The sequence below is a fragment of the Lycium barbarum genome, chromosome 9 (genome assembly GCF_019175385.1).
Source record: "Lycium barbarum isolate Lr01 chromosome 9, ASM1917538v2, whole genome shotgun sequence".
In the NCBI taxonomy this organism is placed as follows: domain Eukaryota; kingdom Viridiplantae; phylum Streptophyta; class Magnoliopsida; order Solanales; family Solanaceae; genus Lycium; species Lycium barbarum.
In genome coordinates, this window is record NC_083345.1 from 121,660,186 (window position 1) to 121,680,945 (window position 20,760).

Consider the following 20,760-nt stretch of genomic DNA (forward strand, 5'->3'; position numbering starts at 1 on the left):
GTTATTTATACTAATTTGTAGTCCCTCCGTCCCAAAATAAATGTTATCTTAGCAAAAATTACGTCAATTAAGAAATCAATAAATACGCTGTGATGTTTACTATGCTACCCCTTTTTATTAGATGTTTTTTGAGGATTGAACAATATTAAAGAAGACTACTTCTTTAATGCTAAGGGTATAGTTGGAAACACTTGCCAATTTGTGTCTTGAATTCCTAAGGTAACACTTTTTTTTTTGACAAAATTCTTTGCTAAGGTACGTGACACTTATTTTGGGACGGAAGGGATATCAAATTATGTTAGGATCGGTAAGCCGGGTAATGAGAAGTTTAGCCAAACAATATTATAGTGACAATAACAAAGACAATAGTTAGTTGATAACAACAGCAAGTAAAGAAAATAAATGAGGCACAAATTTAACGTGGTTCGGCCAGTGTGACCTACGTCTATATCAATAAGAGTACAATAGAGAGTACAAAATTAGAGTAAATACTCTAATTACCCCAAAAGTATCCCAAGAGAATAACCTCACAAGATCACTCCAAAGAAGGGTTCACACAAGTGTTTCCTAACACATAACTCTCTTACAATAATACTCTAAATAAAAGGGAGGAAGAAGAAGACAAAGCTAAGAGATGAGAAGTTCTTGAATTGGTTTTTGGTGTGTCTTCAAATGGAGATAAATGCCTTCCTTTTATAGGGGTCAAACTTGGCCTCCAAGTTGTGGAAAAAGAAAATGAGAAATAATAAAAAAATTCTCATCCACATAAGCAAACTTTGGCTCCAAGCATAATATTTTATATCAAAATAAGGCCACATTACAAATCTCCACCTTGGTCTAATTTTGAGTGGTCCAGTAATTTTGCTCCATCCTTTCCGCAAAAGCCCATATGGGCTAAATCATTCTTCATGAATGCCAATCAAGTTCAAGCAGAGCTTGAACTTGCCAACTGGAAGAGGTTTTGCGAACATGTCAGCAGGATTGTCTCTGGTGTTGATTTTCTTAATAGAGACCTTTCTTTCAGCAATGGTTTCCTGAATAAAGTGATACTTGATATCTATATGCTTCGTCCTCTCATGATACATCTGATCTTTAGTCAAGTGAATGGCACTTTGACTATCACAGAAAATGGTAATACCACCTTGGTGTAAACTAAGTTCAGCAAATAGACCCTTCAACCATAAGGCTTCTTTGATTGCCTCAGTTACGGCCATATATTTTGCTTCGGTAGTAGATAAAGCTACTACATGTTGTAATGTAGCTTTCCAACTAATAGCACAACCACCAATGCAAAACACGTAGCCTGTTAGTGATCTTCTTTTGTCAAGATCACCTGCATAATTAGAGTCTACAAAACCAACCAAAGAGTCAGTATTTCTCCCAAACTCCAAACATGCGTTTGAAGTACCTTTTAAGTATCTAAGAATCCATTTCACAGCCTGCCAATGTGCTTTACCAGGGCAAGCCATATACCGGCTTACCACACTTACTGCTTGTGAAATATCTGGACGTGTACACACCATCACATACATAATACTGCCAACTGCACTAGAATTTAGTACATGTGCCATATACCTCGCTTCTTCCTCTGACTGCGGTGATTGAGCAGCTGATAACTTGAAATGAGCAGCAAGAGGAGTACTGACTGGTTTAGCATCTTTCATGCCAAACCTCTCCAAGACTTTCTCCAAGTACTTCTTCTGGGTCAGGAATAGCCTGTTGGCTCCTCGATCTCTTTTGATCTCCATGCCAAGGATTTTCTTAGCTGCTCCCAAATCTTTCATTTCAAATTCACTTTTCAGCTGACTTTTCAAATTGCGAATTTCTTTCAAATCCTTTGCAGCAACGAGCATGTCGTCAACATATAACAATAAGTAAACAAATGAACCATCATTTAACTTCCGGAAGTAAACACAACTATCATACATGCTCCTTAAATAACCATGACCCAACATAAAAGAATCAAACCTTTTGTACCATTGTCTTGGAGACTGCTTAATCCGTACAAGGATTTCTTCAACAAGCAAACATGATCTTCTTTTCCTTCAATCTCAAAACCTTCAGGTTGATGCATATATATTTGTTCCTCAAGTTCGCCATGTAAGAAAGCTGTCTTAACATCAAGCTGTTCTAACTCTAAATCATACATGGCAACTAAGGCAAGCAAAACACGAATGGAGCTATGTTTAACAACAAGTGAGATAATATTATTAAAATCAACTCCTTGTACCTGACTATAGCCCTTTGCAACTAATCGTGCCTTATACCATGCATCTTCAACCCCTGAAATGCCATCCTTTTTCCTGAAGACCCATTTGCAACCAACAATTCTCTTTCCTGATGGCGGCTTTACAAGTGACCAAGTACCATTCTTGTGGAGAGATTCAACTTCTTCATTCATTGAAATCAACCACTTGGCTGAATTACCACCAGAAACTGCTTCTGAATATTTTGATGGTTCTCCAACCTCTTCAGTTTCCTGTGCAATTAAAAAAGCAAATGCAACATAATCTCCATACTCTCATGGTTTTTGAATTTGTCTCCTTGGTCTGTGTGTGGCTATGGAATACTCATTCAGTTCAACTTCTGGAGCTTCAGCTTCTGGCTCAACTTCAAGAGTTTCAACTGTATTTTGTTCCACAGTTGATGAGCTTGGATCAAAAGGAATGCCAAGCTCAACCTCCACCTGCTCATGTATACCTTGCTCTTTATTCTTATTACAAGACCTAGAAGATTCTTTTCTGGGATGTAACATAGAGGATTCATCAAAGGTTACATCTCTGCTAATTATAAATTTTGGTGACTTGGGATCAGAATACCAGAGTCTATATCCTTTCACCCCAGATGCATATCCAAGGAAAATACACTTTTTAGCCCCTGGCTCTAATTTTCCTTCATTCACATGTATGTACGCGGGACAACCAAAATTTTTTAAATCTGAATAATTAGCTGGAGTACCTGACCATATTTCCTCCGGAGTCTTAAAGTTCAAAGGTGTAGAAGGAGCACGGTTGACAATATAACAAGCTGTAGAGATAGCTTCTGCCCAAAAGGCGTTTGTCAACCTAGCATTTGAAATCAAGCAACGAGCTCTTTCCAAAAGAGTTTTGTTCATCCTTTCTGCAACACCATTCTGCTAAGGGGTCATCCTCACAGTGCGATGTCGAGAAATTCCTTCATTTTTGCAAAATTCGTTGAACTCATCATTACAAAATTCCAAGCCATTATCTTGTAACACCCCGTACCTTTAACGAAAGTTTTGACCACGATCCTAGACTTAGAACATCAGATAAAGAATGTGGAAATTGAAATTTTTCTGTTCAGTTGTGATATGGTGGTTTACGCCCATGAACAGTGACCGTATTTCAATTTACGACCATGAACAGTGCCCGTAAACTGAAACCAAGAATTTCTGAACATTCTGGAATTTGACATTTTGAGGTCATATGGTTAAATACGGACCGTATTTCACTTTACGGCCCGTATTTCAAAACTTATTTCGAATTTAGGAAAACTTCCTTGATGAAAGTTGTAGAGCATTGAAATACCTTTCCAACGGTATCTTACGGGGGTCAAACGGACATCTGTGCAAGGAGTTATGACCATTTTACTGAAGCGACACAGTGCAGTCCAAAGTGCAGAATACGGTCCGTAAATCAATTTACGGCCCGTAAACTGACTTTACGACCAGCAGTGTTCAGGTCGTAAATTTCACTTTCACAGAACAATATATATTCGTCCATATCAGTTCAACTCATTATTTTTCATTCCTTCAAACCCTAGAACGACCTCCTACTCTCCTCCAACATCAAGAACACCAAGATAAGTCCATTCTAATTATTCCAACTCAATTCTAACATATATCCTTGTAATCTAAACAATAAATCATCATTCCTAATATAGGGTTTTCAAGAAAACCCATCTCAAGATTCAAGAATCAAGATTTGGGAAATCTTCTCCAAAATTCAAGTCTTTAATTCAGGTTTTGGAGCAATTAAGGGTTTGCAACATATTTCCTTCCAAAGTGATTCAAGCTAGGTTTTGGGTGTTCTTCAATAGAAAAGTGAATTGTTAAATCTTGTTTAACAAATTAAGGTATGCCTCTTTTGATCAATTTTTTTTATAAACTCTTTGATTTTGATTCGTATGTCTCTTTTGAAAAATCTTATTTTGGAATGCATGACTTCTTTTCTTGAAGGTTCTTTATTGAATAGAAAGGGTGAACTTCTCATACAAAACCCTAATGTATGTCTAAGATTTTAATAATGTTCTTACCCTTATCATTGATAGATTTGACGGGTTAGAATAGAGAAAATGGCATTGAAAGCTCGGTTATGATTTTTGGATATCAAATGATTTGTGGGCTGTTTTGGTATGATTAAATGGATAGAATTAGTTGGATATTGATATAAAATAATTGTTGAGATTGTTGTTGATGTTGTTGTTCTTGAATTTGGAAGTATAAATATTATTCAAGATCCTTTAATGAATGAAAGGAAAAGAAATCTTTTCATGTTCCTTGAACTCTAATTCATGTTTAAATGGTGGTTAATGTGTGTGAGGGGACAAACCCACATTAAACCTAGATTGTAACAAACCCTATATATGTATGTGATATTATGAATGTTTTCCTCTATAAGATATGTTTAATAATGATGGTTAAGGGTTGGTAATGATATTCTCATTGATGATTTAAGACATGGAAATCTTTCGTAAAGAAGTTATACGTTTTCAAACATTGGTCGGAATAACTTATCCTTTCAATATGGCATAATGCTCCGTAATGATAATTTGACTACAAAGATGATTTCTTTTAGACAAGGTCATGCGTGTGTAGGGTCAAGCCCGCATCGAACCTTACACGAACTATACTACTTTGTGAAACTCGCTTTTCCCCATTATTGGATGATTGAACTTAAATCTTCTAAAGGTTAGACCTTCAACTTGTTTTGTTGTAAAATGGGTTTCTTAAACTTGAAATTTGAATAAGATATTTGAATAAGATTCTCAATCGGTGGTAACTTGAAATGCCTCTATTTGGGATGATGACTTGAGAAGTGAGGTTCGGCCCTAAGCCATAATTAATAATTTAGTAATATGACATTATTTGTATTTTTGTTTGTGTTTTTGTAACTGTATGGTAAAGTTGTGTTTGTCCAGAGGACGATTAGCCTCCATGGTTTCCTAACCAGGAGTATCGATTGATTGATTAGTTTGCCTATGAGTGGCTTGCTTTCTATCTTGTTTCCTGTGAGTGTCTTGTAGTGATATAGAATTCGTAAGTGAAATTCTTGGCATGGTAAATGGTAAAGAGTTAAATTGATATGCCTTTCGTTGATCGATATGTGTAATGAACTTAAATGTTATTGACGGTATGACTGCTTTGAGACAATTGGTGAATCGGCTTCTATGCCATGGACTTTGTTGTTCTGTTTGCCTTGCTATTCGGGAGGAGGAGTAGCCACTATGGATCCTAGTGTATTAATTGCCTTGCCATTCGGGAGGAGGAGTGGCCACTCCCGGGCTCGCTACCTGGGGTGCATTAATGGCCTTGCTATTCGGGAGGAAGAGTAGCCACCTTGAATCTATATTTCGGTGTATTGCGCAGTGTGCCTAGCCATTCGGGAGGATGAGTGGTTACCGGGGATTTCATATCCCGGTGTGTTTATGCCTAGCCATTCGGGAGGATGAGTGGTCACCGAGACTTTATAATTCGGTGTGGTGAGTTGTGACAAGGGAACCCTACGGTCATTCCCTCGATGTGATTGATTCTTGGGCTTGTGTCAGTATGTAAAATATTCGTATATGTGTAATATTCGTAATCTCTCATGGAACCGTTGTTGACAATCATGATCAATTTGAAAGGCATAATTAAAAGTTGTAACTTAACAAAAGACTTCATAATCGATTTTTGATAATTCTTATGGAGATACACATGTTGAATACTTGTTTCTATATTGATTAATGGATTTGTAAACTGTTTAACAAATGATATTGAGAATCACAAAGTGGAATGGCTGTTTTTATGCTATCTTTTTCAGAACTGATTTCTTTATATATTATTATATTTTATTTTCATAATACTTGTTGTCCCCGAGGCACTCACTGAGTACAAAAGTACTCAGGCATACCATTGTTGTTTTTGATGGTATGTTAGGTAACGAAGAAGAGCAGGTTCGTGATACTTTCGACACTTAATAGGACTTGCTACTGCTGTGGATTTGGTGAGCCCACATCCTTGTTCGTGGGACACTTTCTGTTTCATTTATTATTCTAGATTTCCGGGCTGCGTCCCGAAGTTTGACGATTGTTATGTCTCTTAGAAGCTCCATAGATAGTTGTCAGAATTGTTGGTAGATTGTCAAAAGTCTCGTACGACTTAATGGGTGTTTGCCACGTTGATGGCCATTGCTTATAAAGACTTCCGCTGATTTAATTCATGTGTTACATTTAATTTATAAATTGTTGGAGGCGAATATTGAACCTGGCGTGTTCAAGTATTATTGTTATTATGTCGTTTAGGTTCTTCCGATGTTGTTCATGACGTCGGATGCCGGTCACGTCTAGGGTGGGTTTTGGGGCGTGACATATCTGTTCTAAGCCGCTTGACCTGTTTTCCTGTTTGCTTCTCAATCAAAACTTTCCATTGTTTGAAAGTTAAGAAAACATCACTTTTATTTTTCAGGAAATAAACCCAAACTTTCCTTGAATAATCATCAATGAAAGTTAGCATATACCTGCACCACCTTTTGACGGGGTACAAGAAGGACCCCAAAGATCTGAATGAATGTAATCCAAAGTACCTTTTGTTCGATGAATTGCTAAAGATTTGAAGCTGACTCTTTTCTGCTTCCCGAACACACAGTGTTCACAGAACTCCATGTTTCCGGTACTTTGTCCACATAGGAGAGCTCTTTTGCTGAGAATGGAAAGACCTTTCTCACTCATATACCCCAATCGCATATGCCACAATTTGGTGATGTCATAATCAGGTTGATTTGATGTGAAAACTGCAGCAACACTTGTAACAGTGGATCCCAATAAAGTGTACAATGTACCAGATCTGTGTGCTTTCATGATCACAAGAGCACCTAGAGATATTTTCAAAACTCTACTTCACCTGTGTATTTGCACCCAAGAGATTCTAGAGTGCCCAATGAGATGAGATTTTTCTTTAAGTCAGGAATATATCTAACATCAGCGAGAGTTCTTACCGCACCATTGTGTATTCTGATTCGGATTGTACCTTTACCAATAACTTTGCATGGAGCGTTGTTGCCCATCAAGACTATTCCACCTCCAACAGATTCATATGTGGTAAACAAATCCCTATTGGGACACATATGATAAGAACAACCTGAATCTAAAATCCACTCATCATTAGATTTAAAGCTATTGTTAGTAGCTAAAAATATTGTTCCCTCGGTCTCATCTGCAGCTACACTTGCTTCAGCGGTGTTAGTATTTTGGTGCTCATTTTTCTTTTCCTTATGCTTTTCTTTGTTTTTCAACTTATAGCATTCAGAAATAATATGACCTTTCTTATGACAATAGTTGCACACGACATTTCTATGTCTAGACTTTGACCTTGATTTAGACCTCTCACTACTTGATTCTTTCTTATCGGATCTACCTCTTACAAACAAGCCTTCCCCAAGGGGTGTACTAGTTTCCCCAGTAATATCTCTATCTGTTCTTTTGATTTTAAGATAGATTTGATATCTCTATAAGAAATATTATCCTTTCCATAAAACATAGTATCTCTTATATGTTTGAATGACTGGGGAAGGGAAATAAGCAATAACACGGCTTGATCCTCATCTTTAACTTCAGCATCAATATTGCTCAAATCCATAAGAACGGAATCAAATGCATCAAGATGTGAGAGTATAGAAGTACCTTCAACCATACGAAATGTGTAAAGTTTTTGCTTCAGGTAAAGTCTATTCTTCACTGTCCTCTTCATATACAGGGTTTTAAATTTTTCCCACATACCTTTGGTTGTGGTTTCTGCAGATACTTCACATAAAACTTTATTTGAGAGATTTAAAATGATACCTGATTTTGCCTTTTTATCTATGACGGCAAACTCGGGGTCCGTCATACTTTCTGGCTTCTTTTCTTTTCCTTCCAGTGCCATATCTAAGCCGTCCTGAATTAGGATAGCTTCCATCTTCAATTGCCCCATCCCGAAGTTTGCACTTCGGTCAAATTTCTCAACATAAGTTTTTGTTACAGTCATCTTTGGCTACTAAAATTTACCCGGTTAGATCCAGCTCTGATGCCAATTTGTTAGGATCGGTAAGCCGGGTAATGAGAAATTTAGCCAAACAATATTATAATGACAATAACAAAGACAATAGTTAGTTGATAACAACATCAAGTAAAGAAAATAAATGAGGCATAAATTTAACGTTGTTCGATCAGTGTGACCTACGTCCACAAGCGGAGAGGAGCAATTTCACTATATCAACAAGAGTACAATAGAGAGTACAAAATTAAAGTAAATACTCTAATTACCCCAAAAGTATCCCAAGAGAATAACCTCACAAGATCACTCCAAAGAAGGGTTCACACAAGTGTTTCCTAACACATGACTCTCTTACAATAATACTCTAAATAAAAGGGAGGAAGAAGAAGACAAAGCTAAGAGATGAGAAACTCTTGAATTGGTTTTTGGTGTGTCTTCAAATGGAGACAAATGCCTTCCTTTTATCGGGGCCAAACTTGGCCTCCAAGTTACGGAAAAAGAAAATGAGAAATAATAAAAAATTTCTCATCCACATAAACAAACTTTGGCTCCAAACATAATATTTTATATCAAAATAAGGCCACATTACAAATTATTACTACTTATTATAAAAGTTTTATATGTAATTACCTTAAAGTAAGTAGCCTGACTCCAAGAAAGGGACTATAATCGCTGGGGGGATTAAATATGTCAAGTCGAGTGACAAAAATTCTCTGAAGTTAGTTGAACAGGTTGACAATTGGCAAAAAATGCTAATTAAAGCTACTGGTCTAAAGAGTGAGGCTAATACGCAATATTTGATCGTATAAATATTTTTATACTAACCACACATAAAATTTGAATTCATTAGTCATGCGGTTCCTTTTTCAGTGTGAAAAATGTTACTCCCCTCCGGTTGAAAATAAGTGTTCACTCAGTTTTTTTATTTTGGTTCAAAATAAATGTCCACTTACATAATCAAGAAGAATTAACTTTATTATTTTTTCAGATTTGCCCTTATTTATTCAAGGCAATAAATAAGCAAAGTCTTATCAATTAAACATAGTTTAGTAAAAAATAAATAAATTAGAAGCTATTATTTTTTAAGGGATGTGAAAAAAATTAAATGGACATTTATTTTGAACAGGAGGATCTTGTAATTAAATCTTATGAGAGCGCATTGATTACACGTTTTTGGTGTATAACAAAGAGTGGGAATTACCATTAAAAAGGAAAAAAGGATAGGTACTTATTGTTATTTTATTAGAAGAATAAGCTCAATAGAACCCCAACCACCAGCAGTTTTAGACTAAAATAATGTAACTAATGTGAATTCAGCTGTTTTTTTTTTTTTTTTTTTTGGGTGAGAACTCAAAGCTAGTCTTTCGAATTTCCATTTCACATTTTCATTGGCTTGCAACTGTAACATTCTTACTTTATATTAAAGATGTAATTAAGCTAACTTTTTATCGCATTTGTAAAGCAAAAAGTATTATAGTTTCTATCAATCAACCTGATTTTAAAGTTAATCTCTTACTACACATATTTAGTCCGCATCCAAATTTATATCCAAAATAATAGTCGTTCTTTTTCTCAATGAACTACGTACAAAGATTATATATATATATTGTCACTTTTGTAAATTTCTACTATTGTACATGGATCCATTTATGTGTACTTATTAGAAGAATGTTATGTCAATTCGAGTTTTTCATCTGTTTAATTAAGAGCGTATAATACAATTGCAGTCTCTAGTACTGCAATTGTTGTTCAATTTTCTTTTTGTAATTCTAATTTATATATTCACTAGGTTAGTCTGATTGCTCCTTTGCCTGCACTTAGTTTTGGTGTAGCACACAACTATATTTCGATTCATCCTCTATTTTTCAAGGACTTCTCATAATGGGATCTTGAAACCATTTCATATGATGACAGTAGCCGCCTTGTTGGTGTATTTGGCGTTGCTTTGCTATGCGACATTCATCGTGCTACCACAGAAAAGACTTTATTGTGATGGTGCATGTGCGTGCGAAGATTTCCTACGGGTAAGGTTTTTTGGAACTAATGTTTAGTGTATTTCGAAAACTTCACCTATTTACTAACTATACATTGTCTAACCAAATCCATTTTTCTCTCGATACGTTCCTCTAAAAATTCGATTCGGGCGGATTCTTCTCCCTGATAAATGATGTAAATATGTAGTCATAGAATATTTTGTAAATCTTCTAATTTAGGTTAGAATATTTTGTATCCTAATAGGACATTGTAACTATGGTATATTTACCAATTCCATCAATGAGAATAATCACGGAATTAATCTCTTTCATGGTATCAGATACTAGGGTTTTCTTTCCTCCTCTTCCACTACCCTAATTTTTTTTCCGTTGTCCCCTTCCTTCTGTTTTTCTCCTTTTCCGTCCACCTTCTTGCTCTTCTTCAATGGCAGACACCAAGTTTCATCCTGCTATGGCTGTCTCCAACATCAAGAATCACATTCCTCTCGTTCTTGAGATGGAAACGGATCATTATTCGGCTTGGGCCGAATTATTCAAGCTTCATGCCCGGTCTCACCGTGTCCTTTCCCATATTCTCCCTACCGGAAAAGAGAAATCTCCTTCCACCAACGAAGAAAAGGAGTTGTGGTCCACCTTGGATGCCATGGTACTTTAATGGGTGTATGCAACCATCTCCACGGACTTATTGCATACGATCATCGAAGAATATTTATCGGCGAAGGAGGCTTGGGATCGCCTCCGTAATATTTTTCAAGACAACAAAAACTCCCGTGTCGTTGCATTGGAACATGATTTATCTCATGTCAAGTTGCGGGATTTTCCAAACGCTTCGGCGTATTGTCAACGACTCAAGACCTTGGCCGATCAACTCAAGAGCGTGGGGGCTCCGGTGACCGACAACCGCCTCGTTCTTCAAATGGTGGCTGGCCTCACCGAAGCGTACAAGAATGTGGGAACCTACATCCGGCAAAGTAAGCCTCTTCCATCATTCTCCGAAGCTCGGTCAAGTCTGTGCCTTGAGGAAAAGGCGTTGGCTGAAATGCATGATGACTCGCCCTCGGCTATGGTGGCTAATTCCCAACGTGAGTTTGATGACTCCACTCCTATGGAAAATTCTGGTCGTGCTCACCATCATAGGGGCAAAAATAACCACAAAAATCATGGCTCTAGCGGCGGGAAAAATAACGGCGGTGGCCGTGGTTCTGGCGGCGGCAGTGCACACTTCGCCGTGGTGGTCGTGACCGGCAGCAGGCCCCCATGCAGCAGCAGTCCTCTTCACCGCTACAGCAGTGGAAGCAATCCCCTTCACCGTGGCCATGGGGGTGGATGCCGCAATGGGCTCCCCCTTGCCCGTATCCCACCCAGCAGTGGGCTCGGCCACAGCAGCAGTGGCAGCCGCAACCACCTTCTTCTAGTGGCAGGTCGATGGCCCAACCTGGAATATTGGGCTCGCGACCACAGCAGCAGGCGTATGCAGCAGCAGGCCCAACGACGCCGTGGACTCCGACTGATATTGAATCGGCCATGCACACGATGACGTTGAGCCAACCCGATCCAAATTGGTATATGGATACCGGCGCCACATCCCATATGACATCTACAAAAGGTACTCTCTCGTCTTATTTTAATTTGAGCGATCATAATACTGGCATTGTTGTTGGTGATGGTAAGTCAATTCGAATTCGAGGTTATGGTCGTGCTAAATTGCCTCCCCCGAACCCTCCATTGTTATTAAATAATGTCCTTCTTGCTCCAAAACTCATAAAGAATTTAATATCGGTTCGTAAATTTACTATTGATAACTCTGTGAGTGTTGAATTTGATCCTTATGGGTTTTCTGTGAAGGATTTCCGGACGGGGATGGCCATCATGAGATGTAATAGTGGGGGTGCTCTTTATCCATTGTCCACCCTCAAACACCACTTCCATTCACCATCAACTTTTGCTGCCTTGTCTTCTACGTGTTGGCATGATCGTTTGGGCCACCCAGGAGCTTCTATTTTGGATTTTCTTAGGCGCAATAAGAGCATTGAATGTAATAGTTCTAGTTCATCTAGTATTTGTCATTCTTGGTAAACATGTTAAGTTGACTTTTGCTAGTTCTATTTCCGAAACTTTATTTCCAGTTGACATTATTCATAGTGATTTGTGGACGTCTCCTATTTTGAGCTCTATGGGGCATCGTTATTATGTTTTATTCTTGGATGATTTTACTAATTTTTTGTGGACTTTCCCTTTGGCTAGAAAATCTGAGGTTTATTCAAAATTCATAGAGTTTAAGTCCCATATCCTTACTCAATTTGAACGTCCTATCAAAAATGTCCAATGCGATAATGGGAAAGAATATGATAATGGTCAATTCGGAAAATTTTGTGCGTCCAATGGGATGTCTTTCCGTCTTTCATGTCCTCATACATCCTCTCAAAATGGGAAAGCCGAAAGAAAAATTCGTTTCATCAATAATGTCATCCGCACTCTTCTTGCTCATGCCTCCATTCCTCCATCGTTTTGGCATCATGCATTACAAATGGAAACTTATCTCCTTAATATTCTACCAAGCAAGTTATTGGGTTACAAATCCCCTTTAGAGGTCCTTTATCAACGGAAACCATCTTATTCTCATCTCCGGGTCTTTGGGTGTTTATGTTATCCCCTCTTTCCGTCTACTAAAATTCACAAGTTGCAACCTCGGTCAACTCCATGTGTCTTTTTGGGATATCCACCAAGCCATCGTGGCTACAAATGCTTTGATTTATCCTCAAATAAAATCATTATTTGTCGTCACGTGTTGTTTGATGAGACTCAATTTCCATTCTCTAAAATCCACACTTCCACTCCCACCTCGTATAACTTCCTTGATGATGGCTTTTCACCTTAAGTGATCCGTCATCTCGCCACTAGCCCCTCTTCACCGCAGCCGTGTCCCCCTCCCCCGCTGCCTAGTGGTTTTCCGCCTGCTCTAGGCCAGCTGCCCATGCCACCTTCGGCTGGGCAGCAGCGTCTCCCGTCCTCCACGCTAGACCAGCCCGCACATATGCCCAGCCAGCTTGCCAACAACCTACCGAACTCCACCACTACTCCTCCTATCCAGCAGCCCCCTACGCAAACGCGCATGGTCACTCGTAGTCAGCGCGGGATCTTTAAGCCCAAGCACCCATTTAATCTACATACGGCAGTTACCAGGTCCCCCATACCTCGTAATCCGTTGGATGCGCTACGTGACCCGAATTGGAAATTGGCCATGAATGATGAATATGATGCTCTTATTAAAAATAAGACGTGGGAGTTGGTACCCCGTCCACCTAATGTGAATGTTATTCGGCCTATGTGTATTTTTACTCATAAAGAAAATTCTAATGGTGATTTTGAGAGGCATAAATCCCGTCTTGTAGGTGATGGCAAAACACAGCAGGTTGGCATTGATTGTGGTGAGACTTTCAGTCCGGTCGTAAAGCCAGCTACGATTCGCATTGTTTTAAGTCTAGCTCTCTCTAAGCATTGGCCCATTCATCAGTTGGATGTCAAAAATGCATTTCTTAATGGCGAGCTCAAGGAGACAGTATATATGCATCAGCCAATGGGTTTTCGAGACCCATCTCATCCCGATTATGTGTGCTTGTTGCGCAAGTCCTTATACGGGCTTAAACAAGCACCGAGAGCTTGGTATAAAAGATTTGCTGACTTTGTTTATTCCATTGGTTTTGTTAATAGCAGGTCCGACAACTCATTGTTCATCTACAGCAAAGGTCCCGACTTGGCTTACCTTTTACTATATGTGGATGATATTATTCTTACTGCTTCTTCAGATACTCTCCGCTGTTCGATTATGGACCTTCTTGGCTCAGAATTTGCAATGAAAGACCTAGGTCGTTTGAATTATTTTCTTGGCATTGCGGTGACCCGTCACAAGGGTGGTATGTTTCTTTCACAACGAAGTTATGCTACGGAGATTATTGAGCGTGCAGGAATGTCCTCGTGTAAGCCTTCTTCCACTCCGGTTGACACTAAACCGAAGGTCAGTGCCGCTTCTGGCGATCTTTGTGCAGATCCCACTCATTTCCGGAGTCTTGCAGGTGCTCTTCAGTATCTTACCTTCACCAGACCGGATATTTCTTATGCCGTGCAACAGATTTGTCTTCATATGCATGCTCCACGAGATACGCATATGCTTGCTCTTAAACGGATTATTCGGTATATTCAGGGTACTCTTGATCATGGTTTGCATCTCTATCCATCTTCGGTTACTGATTTGGTTTCGTATACTGATGCTGACTGGGGGGATGTCCCGACACACGACGTTCAACGTCGGATTATTGCGTGTTTTTGGGAGACAATTTGATATCTTGGTCATCCAAACGCCAACCTACTCTTTCCCGCTTCAGTGCGGAAGCAGAATATAGGGGGTTTGCTAATGTTGTCTCTGAATCATGCTGGCTACGTAACTTACTCTTGGAGCTACATTGTCCGATCCCTAAGGCTACTTTGGTGTATTGCGATAATGTTAGTGCTATTTACTTGTCAGGGAATCCAGTCCAGCATCAGCGCACCAAGCACATTGAGATGGATATCCATTTTGTTCGTGAGAAGGTGGCGCGCGGCCAAGTACGTGTCCTTCATGTTCCGTCCCGATATCAGCTCGCCGATATTTTCACTAAAGGACTGCCACAGGTCTTATTTGAGGATTTTCGGGACAGTCTCAGCGTTCGTCAACCTCCCGTTTCGACTGCGGGGGTATGATAAATGATGTAAATATGTAGTCATAGAATATTTTGTAAATATTCTAATTTAGGTTAGAATATTTTGTATCCTAATAGGACAATGTAACTATGGTATATTTACCAATTCCATCAATGAGAATAATCACGGAATTAATCTCTTTCACTCCCAATTAACGAATAGATCTTAACAGAATTGCGCCCACACATATGAAATTGAACACAATTTTGCAAAGAATTAGCCAACTTATTTCTCGAGAAGAGATGAGAAACATGCTCAATATCGTTTAATTGAATAGTTAGCTACACCCGTTCAATATAGATACGCCAAGTTAAATGAATGATCAGTGTACCGTAATAGACTATTCATTTTTACTAATCTTTGATTAAGTGCTGCTCAAACTATCAAATACAATGGGAATTTAACATTTGCAACTATAGCGATTAAATGTGAATCATGAACTCCAAAATAGAGTTTTGCCACTAAGTTGTACTCTTTGGTCACCACAAAAGAGTGTGAACAAGCACTTTAAGGACACACTCTTTTTGAACATAATATAATGGGCCATAGGATGGCATCATGATAATATTTAAACAAAGCAAAAGTGATTTTGTCTGACTCAGGATGATGTGGAAGGACTAAGCGAGCTTCATGACTTGGGAAAGACTTCATGAGGTGTGACAAAAAAATTTGGGAAGTAGACTTCATGGCTAAAAGAAAGATGAAAATAGCATCTATCTAAATCTCGAAAACAAAGTTACTTGTTATTGTGATACTGTAGGGCCCCATACCTATGCTGATAGATACCCTACGAGAAACATAGGTTTTTCCCACCGACATTCAGTGAAAAATTTATGCTATAAAACATGATTTTCTCACTTCATTCCCACCGAACCAGCTCACCGGGGAAAAGCAGGGTGGGAAAGGTTCCCATTGAAATATTGAGAAACTTCCTAATTATTTCGTGTGAAAACACTTTTTAAGTTTTTCCCATCGACATTCAGTGGGAAATAGCCACTGAATATTTTTCAATGGGAAATCAGTGGGAAAATAGTGATTTCTTAGTAGTGATAGCATCAAATACTTAAAGAAATAGTCGAGGTGGTCTACCAGGTACCCGCAAGCCCGATGGTGAACGATAGCATATATCTAGTGAAATAATCAAGGTCACGCAAACTGACTCGGTAGCACATACCTAGTGAAATAATTGAGGTGGTCTAGCAGGTAGCCAGGTACGCCCAGATTTTGATGCCTGTGCCGACGGACAATCATATATCTAGTGAAATAGTTGAGGCGCATGAAAGTTGGCTTGATAGCAGATTCCTAATAAATAGTTGAGTTGGTCAACCATATACTCGCATGCCTGGTACATATGTTGGTGGACAATAGCATGTGTCCAGTGAAATAGTCAAGGTGCACGCTTGCTGACCCGAAGAGACACCTAGTGAACTAGTTGAGGCGGTCTAGCTGGCACGTTGCACCGGTACATGTGCTGTGGATAGTACCAGATACCTAGTAAAATACTCTGAGGTGAGCTGCTCTGAATAGCACTGCCTACAAAATTCTAACTGTCACTAGTGCTTGCTTTGGCGGGAGATAACTGTTTTTAGGTGTGAACTGATTTTTTGATTTTGGTGGGGTCATTCTTGATAGAATTTATTGTAGCCTCAAACAAGTTTTTTTTTTTTTTGGACTATAGGTTTCTCCATAGCCTATAAAAACCCATCAATACTCAAATCTTTTTTTTTACTCTACACAACTTTTCTTCTCTTAATAATCATCAGATTTTGCTACTTTTGAAAAGTTCACAACTTCTTCTGTCATTTCAAGGCATTTTACAATTTTGGGGTTTCAATTTCCACCTGAAATTTACTTTCTTTATCAATTTCCAAGATTTATCACAATTCTTGAGTTGCTAAAAGTTATTTTTTTGGATCTTTCAAATTTTCAATAGGTATAGGGGCACTTAGTTAAGTGGAAAATTGGTTTTTGAATCCCGTTATTTGAATTTCTGGCGCCGCTGCTGGCTGTAACTATACTAGTTAGTTTCAGATATTTCTTGATTAGGACTTGAGAAAATTAGTTCATGGCAGGAGCATCATTGCCTCCGGGATTTCGATTTCATCCAACTGATGATGAATTGGTTGGATATTACCTGAAAAGGAAAACTGATGGACTTGAAATTGAGTTGGAAGTTATTCCAGAAATAGACTTGTACAAATTTGATCCATGGGAACTTCCAGGTATATACATTCTTGATATGTATAAGCATTCATTCGTATCGGTTCACACATATGATAAAATAAATTTCACTTGTATACACTGAAGTCATAATTTTTTTTTACACGATCAGTATATTTTAGCCTGTTGTAACAGGTAAATTGCCTATTTTCCAAGTCGCGGATCCCGCTCTTTATGGATGGTTTGGCTTTTGTTTTCTTTTATGTGACGTGATCGGATAAAAATTCTTTTGTACTGTCAGTATATAGAAGTTAAAACTCTAATAAGAAATTTAACTGAATATTGTTGCAGAACATTTTTACATGATACCTTAGTCCATATGTCATGTTGTCATGTATGATGTTTTCTTTTTCATTTGATTGGTTTTATTGTTTGGTTGAAAAGCTAATAATAATGAAATTGCAGCTTCATGATAAGTTTGAACCGAAAATGTACTGAAAGTTGTTGCTTTATTTTTTAAAATCAAAAGATGGAGTGTTCTGTGGGGCATCTCTTTTTTTCATACTTGAAAGTTAATTATTATCTAAAGATGAAAAGCATGTCTAAAGCATTATAAGTTTCTCATTATGATTGATTCATGATTGCTTAAGTGGAATCGGAACTCGGGATTCTGACATCACGAAGAGTTAGATTCAGGATTTAAACTTGATCGGTTCAACCTTTAAGATTTTTAACACTAAACTCATTATACATTTGAAATTACGTGTTCAGAACTAGATATTCTTTTTTGAATTTCTAGTAGTTTTTCACGTATATATCTGTGTTTCGTGATGGACCTACAAATCATAGGCTCTATCCACCTCTGACAACATGTCCGCAAAAATAGCTTATCTGAAATTGGAACAGGGATTCTGGCATCATGTAGAGGCAGATTTAGGATTTAAACTTGATTTATTCGACCTTTATGATTCTTAACACTAAACTCATACTCCCTCCGTCCCAATATATGTGCTATAGTTTGACTGAGCACGGAGTTTAAGAAATAAATGAAGACTTTTGAATCTGCTGGTCTAAAATAAGCCAAAGATATTTGTGTGGTCATATATCATCTCGTCAAGCGTAAAAGGTAAAGTTTAAAGTTAAATAGTTATCAAATAAGGAAATGTATCATTCTTTTTGGGACAAACTTAACAGAAAAGTGTATCACATAAATTGGGACAGAGGGAGTAATAAATTTGAAATTATGGGTTCAGAGTTATTTAATTATTATTATTATTATTATTATTTGATAGTTTTTCACTTATATATCTATGTTTCATGTAGAAACTACTGCATTCAGTTGGACCTAGGTTCAACCGCCCTCTGACATCATGTCCTTACAAATGCAGAGAAATCGTTCCTTCCAAAGCGCGACATGGAGTGGTTCTTCTTCTGCTGTCAGGACAAGAAGTACCCGAATGGCTCACGAACCAATCGAGCCACTAAGGCCGGATACTGGAAAGCAACCGGGAAAGATAGGAAGGTTACCTGTCATGATCAGCCTGAAGTTGTTGGATATCGAAAGACATTAGTCTTCTATCGTGGACGAGCTCCTCAAGGGGATAGAACAGATTGGGTAATGCACGAGTATCGTCTCTGTGATGATGTTTCACAAGCCTCTCCGAATTTCCAGGTTTGATTCACCAAAGTCATCAATGTTTTTCTTTAATTTAGTAAATGCACGAGTTCAAGAAGTTGACCAATTTGAATATGTTCAGGGGCCTTTCGCTCTCTGTCGTATCATCAAGAGAAACGATAACTCGCTAAAAACAAGTGACAGTTTTGTAGCAATCTCGAATGAGCTTGTGGTTCCAACTGCTGATACGCCAACTCAAACGACGTACACGTGCAACGATAGCAACTATTCGATTCCTATTACTTCTCCTTATAATACATCACATGATATGATTCTTGATTCTTCAAAGGTATTGAAATGTTCCATTTTTTTTTTCTCTGTATTCAAGTCTGGTTTTTTCTTTGAACTTTGTACTGATTTTGGTGGGTTCGTGTAGGAATGTCTTCGAGGCCAGAGTGCATGTGGAGATGTTCCGCACTATGAGTTTCCAAACGTAGCATCGTGGCAACCAAATGATCTAATTGAGATCACTTCAAGATCAACTTTCCCAAACTTTAGAGGGAACGTTGAACGTTCTGGTGATCTCAGTAGCTATGGCTGTGTATCTCCCTACTCGGTTCATGGAGCCTACACGGGGATTTACGATAATAGTACTATGTCATATGAAGGTTATGGCCAAAATCAACTCTTTCAGAAAAAACGTATCTTTTTCTGATAAATGAAAGGGAAAAACTAATGTAAGCCTTTTTCTATCTTTATTGCAGGGTGTGAAGGTTGGAATCAAGCTAATTTGGGAGATTTTAATGGTTTATGGTCGCACGAAGATAACTTTCAGTAACTGAATCATCAACGCGATTCAGTCAGGTTAAAGAAACTCTATTGTTATCTGAGACGACATATTTTTTATATGTTCGTCTCAGAGCTGCCATTCAATTACAGCAACTCAAGTTTATTAGTTTCGCGAGTGCAATTCTAGCTAGTACATTTGACACTGTTGTCGTTAATGTATGAGATAACTAGCGATGATCCTATTTAACGATCGATCAGACATTCTCTTTCTGATCAATTTTAATGTATGGAATACCAAGCATCAAATGTAGCAAAATATTCAGCAGTGAACTATATGAACCAATGGTTTTAACCACATTAAGCAATTTAGAAATATGTTGCTCAGACTCTCCAAAATGTCGACAGGTGCATATCGGATCCTCCAAAAGTATTGCATTTGTGGAGGATCCAAGACGGGTGTGGCAGCATATCAGAGAGTTCGAGCAACATAGGTTCAAAATATCATAATGATTCATTCAAGGTTGAAATGCATATGTTTTAACTAAACTTGCTGTACCTATTGTGAAATTTCTACTTATTATCAGCAACGTTTCTTAATTAGCAATTATTTGTAACAGCATTCTTCAATGTTATTGGAGTTGTTAAGAAAATGGTTTTTGCTCCTAACTCCACCCAAAACTAGCACATCAGGTGAGAATCGCCCGAGACTATGTAAGGAGATAATGTTCTATTCCCTCAACCAATGTGGGAAACTTAACATTGCTGGCATGCCTAAAACTTTTTAGAGCATGAATAATATAATGTGGAGGTCCAAAGTTGGTTAAGCCAAGAACTGAGATAGCTAGGTCTAGCTTTGATACCATGTTATGAAAATAAAAATTGGGCCTAACGCAACACCCAAATGCTAACTTTATGAGGTGAGGATTGTCTAAAGACTGTATAAGGAGGCAACGACTTGTTCTCTCAACTGATGCGAAGCATTAAACATGTTTGACCAAGATTCTTAAGAAAATGTTTAAAGCCCTGAAAAGTGAATTACCTACTGATTACTAGCTCACTAACTTGATAAATAACCTGAATATGCATAGGCCATCATTGTGACCTTACAATCAATGAAGTTGGTGAAAATCATGAGAGATCATTGTTCAAATTCTAACATTAGACATTGAAAAAATATCCTTCAAAGAAATTGAGCATTGAGTTTAGAGCCGTCA

At 38.1% G+C, this 20,760-nt stretch overlaps 1 protein-coding gene across 1 annotated transcript; it reads left to right on the forward strand.

Annotated features, from left to right (window-relative positions):
- Positions 1 to 16,506: 16,506 nt before the first annotated feature.
- LOC132609744 (NAC domain-containing protein 71-like) lies at positions 16,507 to 20,144 on the forward strand. The gene is made up of 5 exons (XM_060323882.1): positions 16,507 to 17,204; positions 18,531 to 18,814; positions 18,900 to 19,106; positions 19,194 to 19,425; positions 19,522 to 20,144. Exons 1-5 carry the CDS (start codon positions 17,048 to 17,050, stop codon positions 19,593 to 19,595), a joined length of 954 nt encoding a protein of 317 aa, XP_060179865.1. The 5' UTR covers positions 16,507 to 17,047; the 3' UTR covers positions 19,596 to 20,144.
- Positions 20,145 to 20,760: the final 616 nt, after the last annotated feature.